Below are 15,763 nucleotides of genomic sequence, written 5' to 3' on the forward strand. Positions count from 1 at the left end.
TCCCCCTCAGAGCTGGGGTTACAGACATGTGTTTTACCTTTGCAAACTGACAAATTCTCAGTCTAAATAAGAAACCAGAAACTGATAATCAAGAGCAAAGTCCAGGAAGAACTTACATTTCCAGCTGTGTTCATGACAGACTTGATTTCCCTTTTGCATGCCTTCAGGGACTTCATCTGGATGTACCCTCTGACTTTGTACTGCCAATGAGAAATGAAGACACATAAGAGGTGTGGGTCAGTTATACATGAGCAAGTTTGGCTTGCCAGTCCAGGACATTAAATCTCATTTGCATACAACAGAGTCAAACGCCAGTCACATGCAAATGCAACTTTAAAATTATTTTAAATATTTGTTTCCTTTTTCTTTTTCTTTTTGGTGCTGGAGATAAAGCTAAGGTTTCAGGCTGGAGCGATGGCTCAGTGGTTAAGAGCACTGACTGCTCTTCCAGAGATCCTGAGTTCAATTCCCAGCAACCACATGTGGCTCACAACCATCTGTAATGAGATCTGATGCCTTCTTCTGGTGTGTCTGAAGACAACTATGGTGTACTCATATAAATAAAAATAAATCTTAAAAAAAATAAAAAGAAAAGAAATTAAGGTTTTGTGCATTCTAGTTCATCATTCTACTACTAAGCAAAACCTACAAATCCAAATCTGCACAAGATAATTTAATTTCATATATTACTTTATCATATACTGTAGGCTACTTCAAACTTCTATACAGTAACTTATAGAAGTTAGAATGTATCCATCTCAAGCAAAATGTATTTAGAGGGATAACTACACTCTCAGCTCCAAGCCTTTCAACCTGAGGAAGCACCGGGCCTTGAGTTAGTGCTCACGTGCACCTCACACTGCTTCTCACACGCCCATCTTGTGAGCAAGCGTGCGTGCATACCTGGTGTATCTTGGACTTGGCAGCCTCTATTAGAGCTGCACTCTCAGCCTTAGGATTGGATCCGTCTTTGCTGCTGTTATTGCCAGTCTATAAGATAGGGAAACAAAACCAATCAAATAGTTGTGACTGTAACTGATTTCCAGGTGAGCTAAGTACAAAGTGCCCAATTACTCAGAGACCATTTCCAAATTGAAAGATTGGAAAAAAAAGAAATTGCAGAGCCCACTCCTAGGGACTTAGACAAGTGTCATGCCTAACAGGTGAACATAACCATGGACCCATTTACAAATCACCACCCTGTAAGACCCAAGACCCTGTCTCCGTATAAACACTGCCAACACCACTAAAGTCCCCACTCCCCATACTTCCAGACACTGCTCCCTTCTGGTTCTCCACCATTCACCCTGTTGTGCTGTTTTCTCTACCAGTTACTCTGCTCCATCCCTCCTTTTCTCATATGTCAGACTGCTTGAATATTCAAATCAAATACTCAATTTCTGGAGATTTCCCCAACTGTTTTCCTTTCTGTGATCCCACTGCACTCCATCTGCCCCGTCCCAGCACAGGGCCCAGAGGACAAGGACTGCATGTGCAGTGTTCCTATCCCGTCAGATCAGAACCTACCACACACACCTACTGAACTAAGGCCTAGTTCACCAAATATTATAAGTAACAAATACAAAATGAAATATCTTACAACACAGAGTTTCTGAATAATGCCGAGAGCATTCAACTGGAATCTCTAACATACACTTGCTGGGTTACAGATGGAAAACATGCAAACGTTAATAAATGGAACATTTTTACAAGGCAGCTTACAAGGGTCAGACAGACATTAGTCTCTGTGAATTCCATCTCCATGAGCTGCCAGGATACTATCTCACACAACAGCACTGGTCACACTTCCAAGTCCAATGCCTGGAACTCACCTCATTCTTCCCATTTTTGTTGCCGCTACCCTGTGAAATCATTTTTTCTAGGACAGCAAGGAGATGCAGAGCTTTCTCAGCTTGGTGGGTTAATATATACAAGTCTACGAGCAGAAAGCACACCGCTTGGGCAAATTTTTCTTCTGGCAAAACAAACATACAAATAGAAAAAGTTACATCTCTGCTTACCCATTAACAGGATGCGGCTCTGCAAAATAAAGCACATCTTCACTCAAGCGAAGGATGCCACTGGAGCCATGACTGGAAGCAGCATGCTATCCCAGCACCACCACTCTACCCGGGTCTCCAGCCCTTTCACGGGAGTCAGTGACCAAGTGTTCCTTGTACAGCCTGTATGACGTCAGCCATGTAGTGGGAAGAAGCCTCAACTCCAGTACCTGCACATACCACTAAACTTCCAATTTTTATTTATTCTAGTGTGACACTCTGTGTGTGTGTGTGTGTGTGCATGTGTGCGTGTGCATACATGTACCAGAGTATACATGGCGGGTCAGAGGCTTTGCTCGGTTACTGAATCTGAAAGTCCCTAGTTAATTCTGTCCTCGTAGCTGATTTTGGCACTACTTCACAGCATGCAGCTATCTCATATGTCTGTGTTGCTCTTTCTTCAATACCAGTGACAAGGGTCACAATTTCCCTTTTAGCTCACTGCTACACCCCACACTCGAGCCATGCTTGGTTCATAGCATTGGTCTATGCACTCAATAAATGTGCTATGTGAAGAACATGAATAATCAGGGTCACAACTCAGATACTCTGGAAGTCCAACTGTAAAGAGAGCAGAAAGCTCAGTGTCCGTGGGAGAGAAGACATCTAGAAAACAGAGTTTTAGGGCAGGACTGTCCAACCCAGTCAGTAGGGCAGCTGTTATGAGGAGTTATGAACGCTGATGAGAAAATCAATAGGAAAGAGCTGCACTTTTCTCTCAATTTTGCTATGAACCCAAAACTGCTCAAAAGAAGACAAAACCCAAGTAGTTAAAAAAAAAAGAATTAGCTGCACATGATGTTCTATGCCTTTCATCCCAGCGCTCAGGAGAGGCAGGAAGATCCCTGAGGGTTCCAGGCCAGGCTGGTCCACATAACCAGACTACATAGTAAGCATCTATCTCAGAAAGAAAGGCTAGGGAGGAGGCTCCAAGGGTAAGAGAGTTCGCTGCTCACCCAGAGGACCCAAACTTGGTTCCCAGCACCCACATGAGGCAGCTCACAGTTACACATAACTCTAGCTCTAGGGTACTAGATGCCTTTGACTTCTAGGCATCTTTATGCATGTGCACATACCCACAAAGAGACATATCCCCAACACACATAAGTAAAAATATGAATACGTAATTTTTAAATAGAAAAACTAAAACCATAATATTCACAAAAATACATTTGTCTAAATGACTTAATACCAAGTTTATATTCTTTCAGCATTAACAGCATGCTGTGAACTGATGGAGAAATTCAGAAAACACTGTCAATGCTCTCGATACACAGTGAGGTCCCATTCAACCTGGAGTTTCATGGAGGGGATCAGTCCCTAGTCACACAGTCCCTACGAGTGCCTTGCTCCTGGCCAGCCTACAAGTCACCAAGCTGTCAGGACTGAAGAAACAAACAAGTCAACAGTTCAGAGAGTCAGTTATCAAGTGCTCACCTAGCTGTCAAAGGAACCCTACATATGTTCTTCCCAGGTGCCAGGGAGGCATCGGCACAGTCCACCACCCGCTGTACAGTGCCCATCAACAGACAGGTGCTCATAAGTCTGTCGTTCTCACTAGCAATCTGAACCTACTAGAAAGAGCAGGCTGCATGAAGGCTGGAGAGCAGGGTTGCTCTCTAACCATGAGCCAGCCTGCTGCTGACCTGGTGACTCCTTCCTAATCCTCAGCCCTCACCTGCTCAACACTACTCAAGGCCATGGTCAGTATGCAAACACAGACAGAGAACAGAAACACTCCACTGTCCTCTAGCATTCCAAAATGCTCTTTTTAAAAATGTTTATTTTATGTACATGAATCTTATATGTGTATTCCTGGTGCAGAGATTCTTGTCTTCCACACGCATGTACACACATACTCAACTACACACCTGTTTACACACATGTAAAATGACAAAAAAAAAATTCTTCGTGTATATGTGTATTCCTGGTGCATATTGAGACCGCAACAGGGCATTGGCTCGCTTGGAACTGAAGTTACAGGCAGTTGTTGTCTGCCATGTAGGGCTGGGAACCAAACCCAGTCTTCTACAAAAGCATGTACTGGAACCCACGGAGCCATTTGTCCAGCCCACCTAATCTTTCATGTAAATTAAGGTAAGAAAGGCTTCAGGTCCCTATGGGAGTATTCATCAGCGAAGAGACAAGAATTCTTTCTACTACCCAACAGTTCGTTTTAGCCCTTCCCTCTTTGTCCCTTCCTTCCTTTTTGATAGGGTCTCTTGAAGCCCACCCAGGCTGGCCTCAAACCAAGCACGTATCAGAGGATGACACTGAACGAGTCCAGAAGGCTAGGATTACAGGCATGTGACAGCACGTGGGGACCTTTAAAACTCAGGTGGGAAAGGAGTGCTAAAGGAAAACTGGCCTTCTCTAGCCTAAAACCAAATTGAGAACATTGAGACAGTTCTGTTGCTTTTGGTCATTTTCTATGTGTGCACACGTGTGTAGTTGGGTATGTGTGTACATGTGTGAGGAAGACAGGAATCTCTGCTGTTGTACACTTTAGGTGTTCTACCCGCATGTGTGTCTGTGCACTCCATGTATGTCAGGTGCCTGATGAGGCCAGAAGGCATCAGATCTTCTCAGAGTGACAGATGACTCTGAGCAGCTATGTGGGTGCTGGGAATTGAACCCATGCACTAGAACAGCCAGTGCTCTTACCTACTGAACTATCTCTCCGGTCCCTGACTCTAGTTTTCTGAGGCAAGTATCACACTAGCCTAGAGCTCATTAAGAAAGCCAGGTCATTTGGCCAGCAATCTGAACACATCCACCTGTGTCCACCTCCCCAGCAGTGGATTACAACCATGTATTACCAGACCCAGCTATTTGCATGTGGGTTCCAGGCACTGAATTCAGGCCCTCATATTTACAGGGTCTCATCTACTGAGTTATGCATTTCTCCCATTCTTTTTTCCCTTTAAATGTTGACATATAGCTCTGATTTAGGTCATCTGGGAAAAGCAAAAGACAAATTTGCAAGAAAAAGAGGATGAGGAAATTTCTGGCTCAAGAGACAACATACCAAAAGGTTCTATGAACTGATAAAGTTTTTCACCAACAGATATGGCCTCAGTGTACTGCCGCAGGTGATAGAGAATGACTGCTTGATTATAATACAGCATGCTGTTCTCAACATCGTCTAATCCATCCATCTCTTCCACAGCTGAGTGCACCTGCAGAAGAATCCGGGAAGAACGTGCTCTAACAGCAAGGAAACAATCGGTAAACAGCAAAGAGCAAAGAATTCAGCTGGGTGTGTGACACACCCCAGTAATCTCAGCAGCTACAGCTGAGGCAGGAAAACTAACACAAGTGAAGGTCAGCCACGGCTACACAGTGAGTTCCAGGTCAGTCTTCTGAATAGCTGTTGAGTGCAGAAGTGTCGCCACACCCAGCTCCAGCACACCTAATTTTGGTTTTCCTACACTGCAGTAGCACCTTAGTCAGGCTTGTGGCACATGCCCTAATCCTACCACTGAGAGGCAGAGACAGTCAAATCCTTGAGTTCCAGGCCAGCCTGCTCTACAGAGTGAGTTCAAGGACAGCAAGATCAACAGAGAAACCCTGTCTGAAAAAACAAAATACAAAACAATACCCCCAGGTTTTAATTAGTCCTCAATACTACAAAGGAACCAGCTGGAAAGAAAGCTCAGCGGTTAAGAGCACTGACTGCTCTTCCAGAGATCCTGAGTTCAATTCCCAGCAATCACATGATGGCTCACAACCATCTGTAATGAGATCTGATGCCCTCTTCTGGTGTGTCTGCAGACAGCTACAGTGTACTTACCTATAATAATAAAAAATTAAAAAATACTACAAAGAAACCCATCTGTTTCATAGACATTAAAATTCTGTTAAAACATTTTAACATTTTTACATTAGTCTGGCTTACATAACAAGTTCCAGGCCAGTCAAAGCTACACAGTGAGAACAGAGATCTTTATCTCATAGATGAGAGAGATCAGTCTTAATTAGATTGTCCAAGACCAAGAGTATATTCTAAGGCTCGGTCCCATAGAAAAAAATAGTATGTTAAAAAAAACAAACAAAACAAAAAAAAAAAAAAAAGAAAAAAAGAAAAAACCAAGCAACAAAAACCAAGCAGCTGCATTGCGGTTGGTGGTTAGAATAAGCCTTTAAAGGGTTTTGTTTTTATTTCAGTGTATGAGTGTTTGCCTGCATGTACACCTCAAAGGCAAAGGGAGGGTATTGGATCCCTGGGAGCTAGTTATAGACAGTTGTAAGCTGCCACCTGGATGCTGGGAACCAGATCCGGGTCCTCTGGGAGAGCAGCATCCAGTGCTTCTAACCACTAAGCACCTCTTCAGCCTCTATAATAAACTTTTATGGGCTTTGCTAGAGTTTATGAGAATCTACAACTAACTGATAGCCTCCCCCAATCATGACAAAAAAAAAAAAAATCAATCTACCTACCTATCTTATCTTTAATGTAAATAGATGTTTTGTCTGCATGTAAGTTTGTGCACGTGTGCCTGGTACCCACAGTGGGCAGGGGAGGGCAATGGATCCCTTGGAACTGGAATTGCAGATAGTTGTTGAGTTGCCATCTGGGTGCCGGGAATCAAACCTGGGTCCTCTTAAAAAAAAAAAAAAGGCAGCCAGTGCTCTTAACCACTGACCCCTCTCTCCAGACCTAAGACAGTGACATTCTATGAAGATGACTACACTATTCCTGGGAGCACACAATTGAGGAGGAGGGTGGATGTCACAGTAATGTATGGCGCCCAGAGGACAGGCTTGTGTCACAAATTTGTCTACACTCTGAGCCATCTCATTGGCCCAACATTTTCATTTTCTTCTCCCTGCCCACTTTTAGGTTTAATTATTTTGTATGTGACTGTTTTACCTGTATGCATGTGTGTATGGTACAAAGCATGCCTGTCAGATCCCACATGAGTACCAACGAGGTGTTCTCTCTGCAAGAGCGTTGAGTACTCTAACTCTAAATGCTAAGCCCTCTCCAGTACATCTTTCTGATTTTTTTTTTTTTAAATAAAATTTCTGAGATGGGTCTCATTCTATATAGCCCAGGATAACTTCCAAAAACACAGCAATCCTCCTGCCTTAGCTTATCAATTGTTGAGATTATAGACCAGGTTTATATTTTATTATCATTACTTTTTGTTTGAAAACATGGTTTCCCTATATAGCTTTGGCTGTCCTAAAATTAATAGAGTTGTACCTCCTGGGTGCTGGGATTAAAGGTATGCACCACATGCCTGGATTATTGTTTGTATGTATTTTTGAGACAGGGTCTCATTAGGTAGCCCTGGCTTGACTTATAACTTGCTTTGTAAACCTGGCTGGCCTAAAACCTCTTTACATTTTGCAACAAGTCTCTAATTGTGTACAACACATGTAACTAGAATTCTAGCCACTCTAACATTTCTTTGCCATTATAGAAATTAAACATGGGCTGGAGATGGCTCAGTGGTTAAAAGCACTGGCTTCTCTTCTAGAGGACCCAGGTTCAATTCCCAATGCTTACATGGCCACTCACAACTATCTTTAACTCCAGTTTCGGGGGATCCAACACCCTCACACAGATATACATGCAATCAAATGAAAATAAATAATTTTTAAAAAATTTCAAAAAAGAAGAAAATTAAAACAAAAGTACTGTCTAACTTTCTTAGATTAATTCTGAGATTGACATTTCCCTCACATCATGCAGTGGTTTAGTACACAAGGCTTTGACAGCCTTGGTGTTGGATGACACAGAACCTTCACAGCCGCAGTAGTTCATAATCAGACCGTAATCACCGACACGGTGAGCCTGACAGAGCAGGCAACTTCACAGGGGAGAAAGGGCTCTGGCTGACCTCAAGACAGCCTTCACTAACAGTCATCCACCATCTTCATAATGGTAAGTGTTGTAAATAGAGAAAACTCCATTTCTAAAGAAAGGCAACTCTTTCTGTAGTATTATTTATTTTATTTAAAATTCTTGCTGTGTGTTCCGGTGTGTGAAGTGCCTGTGTAGACTAGATCAGCACCAGTCACTGGCCTTTGGTTTGCTACATAGGCTGGCTGGCTGGCCAATGCCCCCACAGTGCTGGGATTAAAATAATAAACCTATGCAAAAATAACAGCAACAAAGGATTCAGAGAAGTAGAAATTCTGTCATCAATATCAGGCAAGAAACAGCATTTATTTTCCTTAACTATTTGTATTCACAAATTAACACAAACTTTTAAAGTTAAATTCATTTATCACCTGATTCTTCAGCTGGTTAAGTGTTTGTCTCAAATTGTCTGTTGTTGTTTGATTATTTTTAAAAAATTCAGCTACTGCTGTATTCAGAATAATTTTGTAATCATCTTTGTTTATATCTTGGAGACAGGCAAGGTGTTGTAGACAGGCATCATAATTTCCAGACTAAAAAGAAACAAAAGACAAACAAAACCATACATACATATATACACAAAATTCCCTATCAGCTTTAAGAACAATGCAGCTTTCCCAAATATATCTCCCAGATAAACCCTGTTTTGAAGCAGGAGCCCCTAGTACTCTGAGTGAATGCCCTCCATGGAGCAACAGGTGCCATGTATGTGCTAGACCAGAGCCAGCACACCCCAGACTCCAGAGAGAATGCGCACGCACTGCTGGCAGGGGTGGAGCAGAGACTAGCCAAGAAAAGGGTGTAGTTATTCCAAAGGTCAGATTCCAGTAAATATACTTGGAATGCAAATCAACTCTTCTAATGCACATTTCAAATGTACATAGTACATGCACAGCATAGGGTTTTCCCACATTGTTTCTATCAGAAAGGTTGTAAATCTGACAAATATTTGGTGTTTCACTTTAAAGTACAGTCAAGACAAAATCTGAACAGAGTAAGAAAATGGAAAGACCGACCCACACATTCACTAATTTAAATTTAAAAGACCCAAACAATGTTGGAGTTGAAACATGTTTGTGAAAACAAAAACTTGGAGGTTGTCTAAAGTACTTCTAACTTTCTGCCACATTTACATCAAATTAAACCCAATTCTCCCTAAAGTTAATTCCTGAGTCATGATGGAATAAAATTTTTTAAATTCAAATTTGTTTTGAAGAGAGTCCTACTCGACAGTCCCAATTTGGGCAGGTGAAGAGAGAAGCCGCTTCTTACTTACTGTGAAGGCCTGGAAAGCACTGGTGGACAGCTCCTTCTCCTGGTCAGTGACCCCGGATGACTGGCCTGCCCCTTCATGTTTCTCTGCACCCTGATCTGCAATAACACAAAGTTTCTTTAGAAATAGCAGTGGGAACCGGAGATGGTTCTGCAAGAGAAAATATTTGTTGGCATGCAATCCTGACATCTGAGTTTAATCCCAAATCTTACAGGCCGGAGAGAACTGACTTCACAAGTTATCCACATGAGTTCCACAGCTTTTCACATGTCTACCCACACACAAGAAGCTGTACAATGAGTTTGTTCTTCTCCATCTGTTTTGGCTTTTGGGGGGCTGGGGGTGAAAAGTAGGTTTAGAGACAAGTGTCTCATATATTCTAGGATAGCCTCAAACTCGGTATTTCACTGATCTTCCTTGCCTCTACCTTTTAAGTGCTGGGATTTCATGCATGTGCCCCTACACTGTGTGTGCGTGTGTGTTCTGAGGACTTAGGACCTTGAGCACTTCCTCTGCTTACCAGACTTGAGGTCACAGCCTGTGCCCCAACACAATTTGGCTACCCATCCCTCATAAGTAATAAAATAGCCAAACTAACAGGGGATGTATTCAATGTGGCCCCACTGTGAAGAGGGACAGAGTTCTGACAGCTTCTTCAGGTGTGCTTCAGGGCCCTGATGTTAGGAACCAAGTTATATGCACACACACACACACACACACACACACACACACACACACACACACACTGCATGCTTCCTGTGAAGCTATTTCAAAGATGAATGAAATGCACCCTCCTACTTCATGAAATAAATGTGAGTTAAAACAATAGTGAGGGGCTGGAGAGATGGCTCAATGATTAAGAGCACCAACTGCTCTACCAAAGGTCCTGAGTTCAATTCCCAGCAACCACATGGTGGCTCACAACCATCTGTAACAGGATCTCATGCCCTAGTCTGGTGTGTCTGAAGACAGCAACAATGTACTCACTTACATAAGATAAATAAATCTTTAACAACAACAAACAGTAGTTAGTTGGGACTGTAGTGACCCAGTAGAAAAGCTCTTACCTACTACATACAAAGTCTTGGGTTCAATTCCCAGCAACACCAAAAATGAATAAGCAACTCAGTTGGCAGAAGGCTTGCCTAGCACCTATGAGGCCCTCAGTTCAATTCCCAACCAAGTACAGGGGTGCCTAGCACTCCAGAGGTAAAGTCTGAAGACCCAACAGTTCATAGTCATTTTAAGTTAGCAAGCTCAAGACCACACTAAGACAGGAGACTCTTAACTCAAAAAACATTGTTGGTTCAGAAAGCAGACACAGGAAGACTTGAAAATTCAGAGTTCAAGACCAGCCCAAGGAAGATAGTGAGACCTTGTTTAAAAATAAGGCGCTTAATTTGACAGCAGATTTATATCCCAGCTACAGAGTGCCTTGTAAAGTATTCCATACTTAATACCAAAACCAATCCAAGGTAAGGTAGTAGGGATGTTAGCTGAGTGGTAGAGGTGTTTGCCTGGCAGTTAAGGCCTTAGGTTTGAGACCCAGAACCTGGCGGGGGGGGGGGGGGGGGGGGAGGGGTGACTAGGAGTAGAACTGTAAAAATATGTACACAGACAGACAAGACAGACACATAGACAGATACATACATTCATCTATCTGAATATAGGGAGATGGCTCAGTTCTGACTCATGATTAACCTTTAACTTCAGTTCTAGGGTACACCACACCCTCTTCTGGACTCTGAGGGCACCAGGCATGCAAAACACTCACACACATAAAATAAAAATGTAAAAACTTAAGTATAAATTATTATTACTTTGGTATGTCTTTCTATTTTTTGAGGCAGGCTCTCATATAGCCCAGGATGCCCCTGAATTTTCTCCACACAGCCAAAGCCAGCTCTGAACTGCTGGTTCTCCTATTTCTGTCTCTCATGTCCTGAAACTGCAGACGTACAATACAATTCTAGAACTCTTGTAACTCTGGCACTGGGGAGGTGGAGAAAGGAGGACCGAGTCTGAAACCATCCTGAGTTATACAGTGAGAACCTGTCTCAAAAATCAGCACGTGCATACTAGTGCACATCCACCCCCGAGACACAGTCTTAATACCAGTCAAGCTAGCCTGAAACTTACTATGAAGCCCAGGGTTAGCCTCAAAATCATGGCAATCCTCCTGCCTCAGCCTCCCAAGTGCTGGGCTTACAGGATGAGCCACAGTGCCCATCTAGAACACTGAAGATTTAAAGCATCCATCTTCCACTAAAATCAGATTCATGTGGACACAGCTGTCGTCATCCCTAGAAAACAGAGAAAGCCTCAAGGAACAGTGACCAGCTCTCAAACTCATTTCTATGTGTATCTGAGAACTGAGTTGCATAAAACTTTTACATACATATTAGTCAAACCATAATTTACCTACATCTTTTACTTTAGGAAAAAATACTTCAATGAAATTACCTTTTTTAAAAAAAGTTTATTGTGTATGCAGAGTTGTAACCAGGTTTCCAACTGTTTTAAGAGACAAGCACTATTTGTAGCTACTGACTTCTTACCGGACAATGTCTGCACATAATCCCACAATGTGTCTTTACTTGTCCAAAAGTAGTCTCCATTACCTATGGAGAGCGGGTATGACCGCTCCTCCAGAAGCTTCACTTTTCTTCTGCCCTGGCCTAGTGAACACGGCTGACCCAGGCGAACAGAGCTCTTGGATGCACAAACCTTGACACTCTTTAAACTGAAAGACTTCATTTCTAACAACAACAACAACAACAACACACACACACCTATAGGTTTCAACTACACAGAAAAGTAACACTTCTTCCAAACTGAAAGTCAGTTAACTGAAAGCACAGACATATTCCAACACAGAATGTTAACACTGCAGAGCTGATTGGAGGATGACTAGATTGTAAGCAGTCCCAGGGACAGGTATGGAAAGACTGAAAACACTGCTGAAAGGGTAAGATAGACAGACACAAAGTAGCAATGCAGAGTTTAAACAGTGTCTTTTCGTTTTTGTTTTGTTTGGCTTTTGAGACAGGCTCTCAAGTAGCCCAGGCTAACCTCAAACTTACTTTGTAGCCAAGGGTTAACCTGAAGGTTCTCTTCCTCCACCTTCCAGAGAGCTGACATGACAACTCTCACTGAAGTCACCAGAGAGCTGTTAGGACAGCTCAGATGTGGTTTCTACCACCCAAAGGTTAAAAAAAAAATCAATCTCATCCAAACTCTGAATATACATGGCTTCAATGTAATGCATAGAAGTTACATGACCAAGAGAGCAAAGTGGGCTGAGGAGATGGCTCTGTGGGCTCCCTCTGCCTACATGACAATGTGAACCTAAATCCCTAGACCCACATTAGAAAAGGCTGGGAGTGGCTGCACGTGCTGTAACCCCAACAGGACGAGACAGGAGGATCCCTGGAGCTCAGTGGCTAGCAGGCCAGCTTAGCCAAACTGGTACCTTCTGGTTCACTAAAGGATCCTATATCAAAAGAATAAGATAGTGGAAGATGTGTCTTTTCCTGGCCTCCATACTCATGTGCATGTTCTACACACAACACACATATATGCACACACCCTTCAAAAGAGAAAGGGAGAGAAAACACAAAGGGGTTATATTCTACAGTTCCAATCCCTCAAACCATGTTCCTTTAAGACAAGAGGAGTTGGGGGCTGGAGAGAAGGCTCAGTGGTTAAGAGCACTGGCTGCTCTTCCAGAGGTCCTGAGTTCAATTCCCAGTAACCACTTGGTGGCTCACAACCATCTGTAATTGGATCTGATGCCCTCTTTTGGTGTGTCTGAAGAGACAGCTACAGTGTAGACACATACAATAAATAAATCTTAAAAGAAAAAAAATGTGCACAATTTATACTGATTTAAAATAAAATCTTAAAAAAACAAAACAGTGGAGGGAGAAGACACCCAAGGCTTTTCCCTAACCTCCACACAAATGTGTACCCTGTCAGACAAAAGCATGAACGCATACACACTACTTACACACATTCACAACAATGAAAATATAAAACAGATCAGTGAAGCAATCAGGTTGGATAGAAAGAGGCTAACAACACTTTCTGGAGACTAATGTGAACAGATACGATTTTAAAAAGTGTGTACTGTTCTCCAGAACAGAGTTTGGATCCCAACAACCACATCAGGCAGCTCAGAACTGCCTGCAACTCAAGCTCCAGGGGATCAAAAGACCTTCTTCTGGAGTACTCTGATACCTCCACATATGTATATACCCACAGAAAGACATAGGCAGACACAACTCTCACACACAAATTAAAACCTCTAAGTCTGTATTTAAAAAAAAACAAAACAAAACTAGTATAAAAGAGCAAATATGAAGACCCAAAGGCCAGAACCAAGCCACTTAAATGAGCAGAGATTAGGAGACACGCACACAGTTCTTACCCAACAGCAGTACAAGTCCTGGCAGGCTATCCTACACTCACTTCCCCAGCTGAAGAAGAGCCTGCACAGAATCTCTGTGAAGGAATGCTATGTGATTGAGGTGAGACTCAAGCTGGGCAGCCCTGGGTCTAGTAAGATGGTTCCAGGGAAATGATTCCCAGCAGCCTCAGTGAGTATAAACGTTTACTGGAGCCTGAAGACAGACAAGGACAGTGCTGGTTCCCTGTCTAGACTTGAGACAGGCAGTGCATCCTAATCTGGCTGGATCAGTCCTTCGAGTTACTCAGATCAGTGCTCAAATACTATCCCAGCAGGAGCTGGGTCAGCAGGTGGCGCAGTGGGTAAAGATGCTTGGGCACTGATCATTGACTTGATTCAAACCTGATGATTGAATTTGATCCCTGAGAGCCAAAGCATGAAAATCACCTTGGTGCTCAGTGATTAAAAACACACACACACACACACACACACACACACACATGCCGTTCTTCTGAGGGCCTGAATTTGATTCCCAGCACCCTGTAACTCAAGCTTCGGGGAACCTCAGACAGCGCTTCAGGCATTCGTCCTCATGCACATACACCAAAATTAAAAACAATTGACTACCTAGCTAAAATTCTACAGCAGTGGGTATGGTGGCACACACCTTCAATCCAGCACTCACAAGGCTCTTAGTCTAGTGAGTTTGAGACCAGCCTGGTCTACAATGCAAGGTCCGGGCCAGCCAAGGCTACACAGTGAGACCCTGACACAATCATCAATCAATCAATCAATCAATCAACCAATCAACCAATTCCACCACACACCCTATTAACCCCACTCTCAAATACAGCAGACTTCGTATGAATGGGCTAGAAACTCTTATAATTCCCTAACGTGAAAAATTAACGAAGGGAAAAACCACACACACAAAAAAACAAAACAACAACAACAACAACAAAAAAAAAAAAAAACCCTAGAAATTAAGAACTTAATCTTGGGGCTGGAAAGATGATGGCTCAGCGGTTAACAGCACTTGGTGCTCTTGCAAAGGACCAAAAGTGGGTTCCCAGCACGCGTAACTGATGGCCCACTACTGTGTAACTCTAGTTCCTGCAGACCCAACGTCCTCTTCAGGTCTCTTGCAGACACCTGTATTCACACACATAATTAAGACCCTTTTAAAAAGAAGTCAATCCTGAGGAGCTACAGAAAATCAAATGGCGAACAAGGTAAATGAGAACAGGCAGAAGACACACTGAAACGTCACATCTATTTGGTTTTCAGAAGGATTCCACAGGACACTCTGACCAGAGGGAACTTCAAGTGGCTGAGCCTCGGGACCTTACGGCAACCGTGTATGCTCGGGAAGACCTTCCCTTGAAGCCTCTGGAAAGCGGCGTGACAAATTTGGGCTTCCTGGGCCAGAATTATCTTGGAGAGCAAGGCAAGGATGGTCTGCAGTGGAATCAAGACGGGTCACAGCAGGAAACCCACAGAATTCACAGTAGAGACAGCCGAGAAGAATGAGGGGCAGAAGTACACGAGCGAAGTCAAGTGGCCCTCGGGTCCCCCACGCGGGCCCTACGGTCCCCGCGCGCAGTGTGTCAGCCCCTGAAACGCGGCGCGGGCACCTCACCTGCAGGCTTGTCTGCAGCCATCTTCCCGCCTCGGCTCCAGTTCTTCCCTGAAGGTGGCGTGGCCCTGACTCCCGCCGCCGGGCTGGTCGTAGGTCCTGAAGGCGGGGTACAACTCTTCAGCTCAGACCGGCTCCGGTCGCCTCAGGTTCGGTCCTGGGCGGGCCACGGGCTGAGGAAGTGACGAAGTTACAGCTCGTCGTCTAGCAACAGCACCAACACATCCGCCAGTGCTGGGCTGTTTCCCCGCCATGAACGGCTTCCGCCCCTTAGCGTCAAAGGGAGACACTACTTCCGGGGCGTGCCCTGCTGAGCGGCCAGCTGGGCGTGGGAACTGGGACTGGCCACGGCCCCGGAAGTGCGTCCTTGTGCAAAGCCGGAAGTGCATTAGTGCAGGTCCTGAGTGAAACACGGAAGAAAAGCTTTTTGTTCCGCATTTCACCAAAAAGACACGCACCACGCCTCATGGTTATGTGCTAAGCTCTGAATCTCACGTGGCCTATACTGTCTCAC

At 43.7% G+C, this 15,763-nt stretch overlaps 1 protein-coding gene across 2 annotated transcripts in view; it reads right to left on the reverse strand.

Moving 5' to 3' along the window:
• CNOT10 (CCR4-NOT transcription complex subunit 10) overlaps positions 1-15,432 on the reverse strand; it is a 44,952-nt gene extending 29,520 nt beyond the window's left edge. For both annotated transcript variants that reach the window (XM_080934532.1, XM_080934531.1), the window contains exons 1-7: positions 15,253-15,432; positions 9,209-9,303; positions 8,304-8,465; positions 5,089-5,239; positions 1,833-1,975; positions 904-990; positions 117-200 (exon numbers count right to left, since the gene is read on the reverse strand). In XM_080934532.1, coding sequence (XP_080790658.1) covers positions 117-200; positions 904-990; positions 1,833-1,975; positions 5,089-5,239; positions 8,304-8,465; positions 9,209-9,303; positions 15,253-15,274 — 744 coding nt within the window. In that variant the 5' untranslated portion in view covers positions 15,275-15,432. The remainder of the gene's footprint in view (positions 1-116; positions 201-903; positions 991-1,832; positions 1,976-5,088; positions 5,240-8,303; positions 8,466-9,208; positions 9,304-15,252) is intronic.
• Positions 15,433-15,763: the final 331 nt, after the last annotated feature.

This window comes from Micromys minutus, assembly GCF_963924665.1.
Source record: "Micromys minutus genome assembly, chromosome: 21".
Lineage (NCBI taxonomy): Eukaryota > Metazoa > Chordata > Mammalia > Rodentia > Muridae > Micromys > Micromys minutus.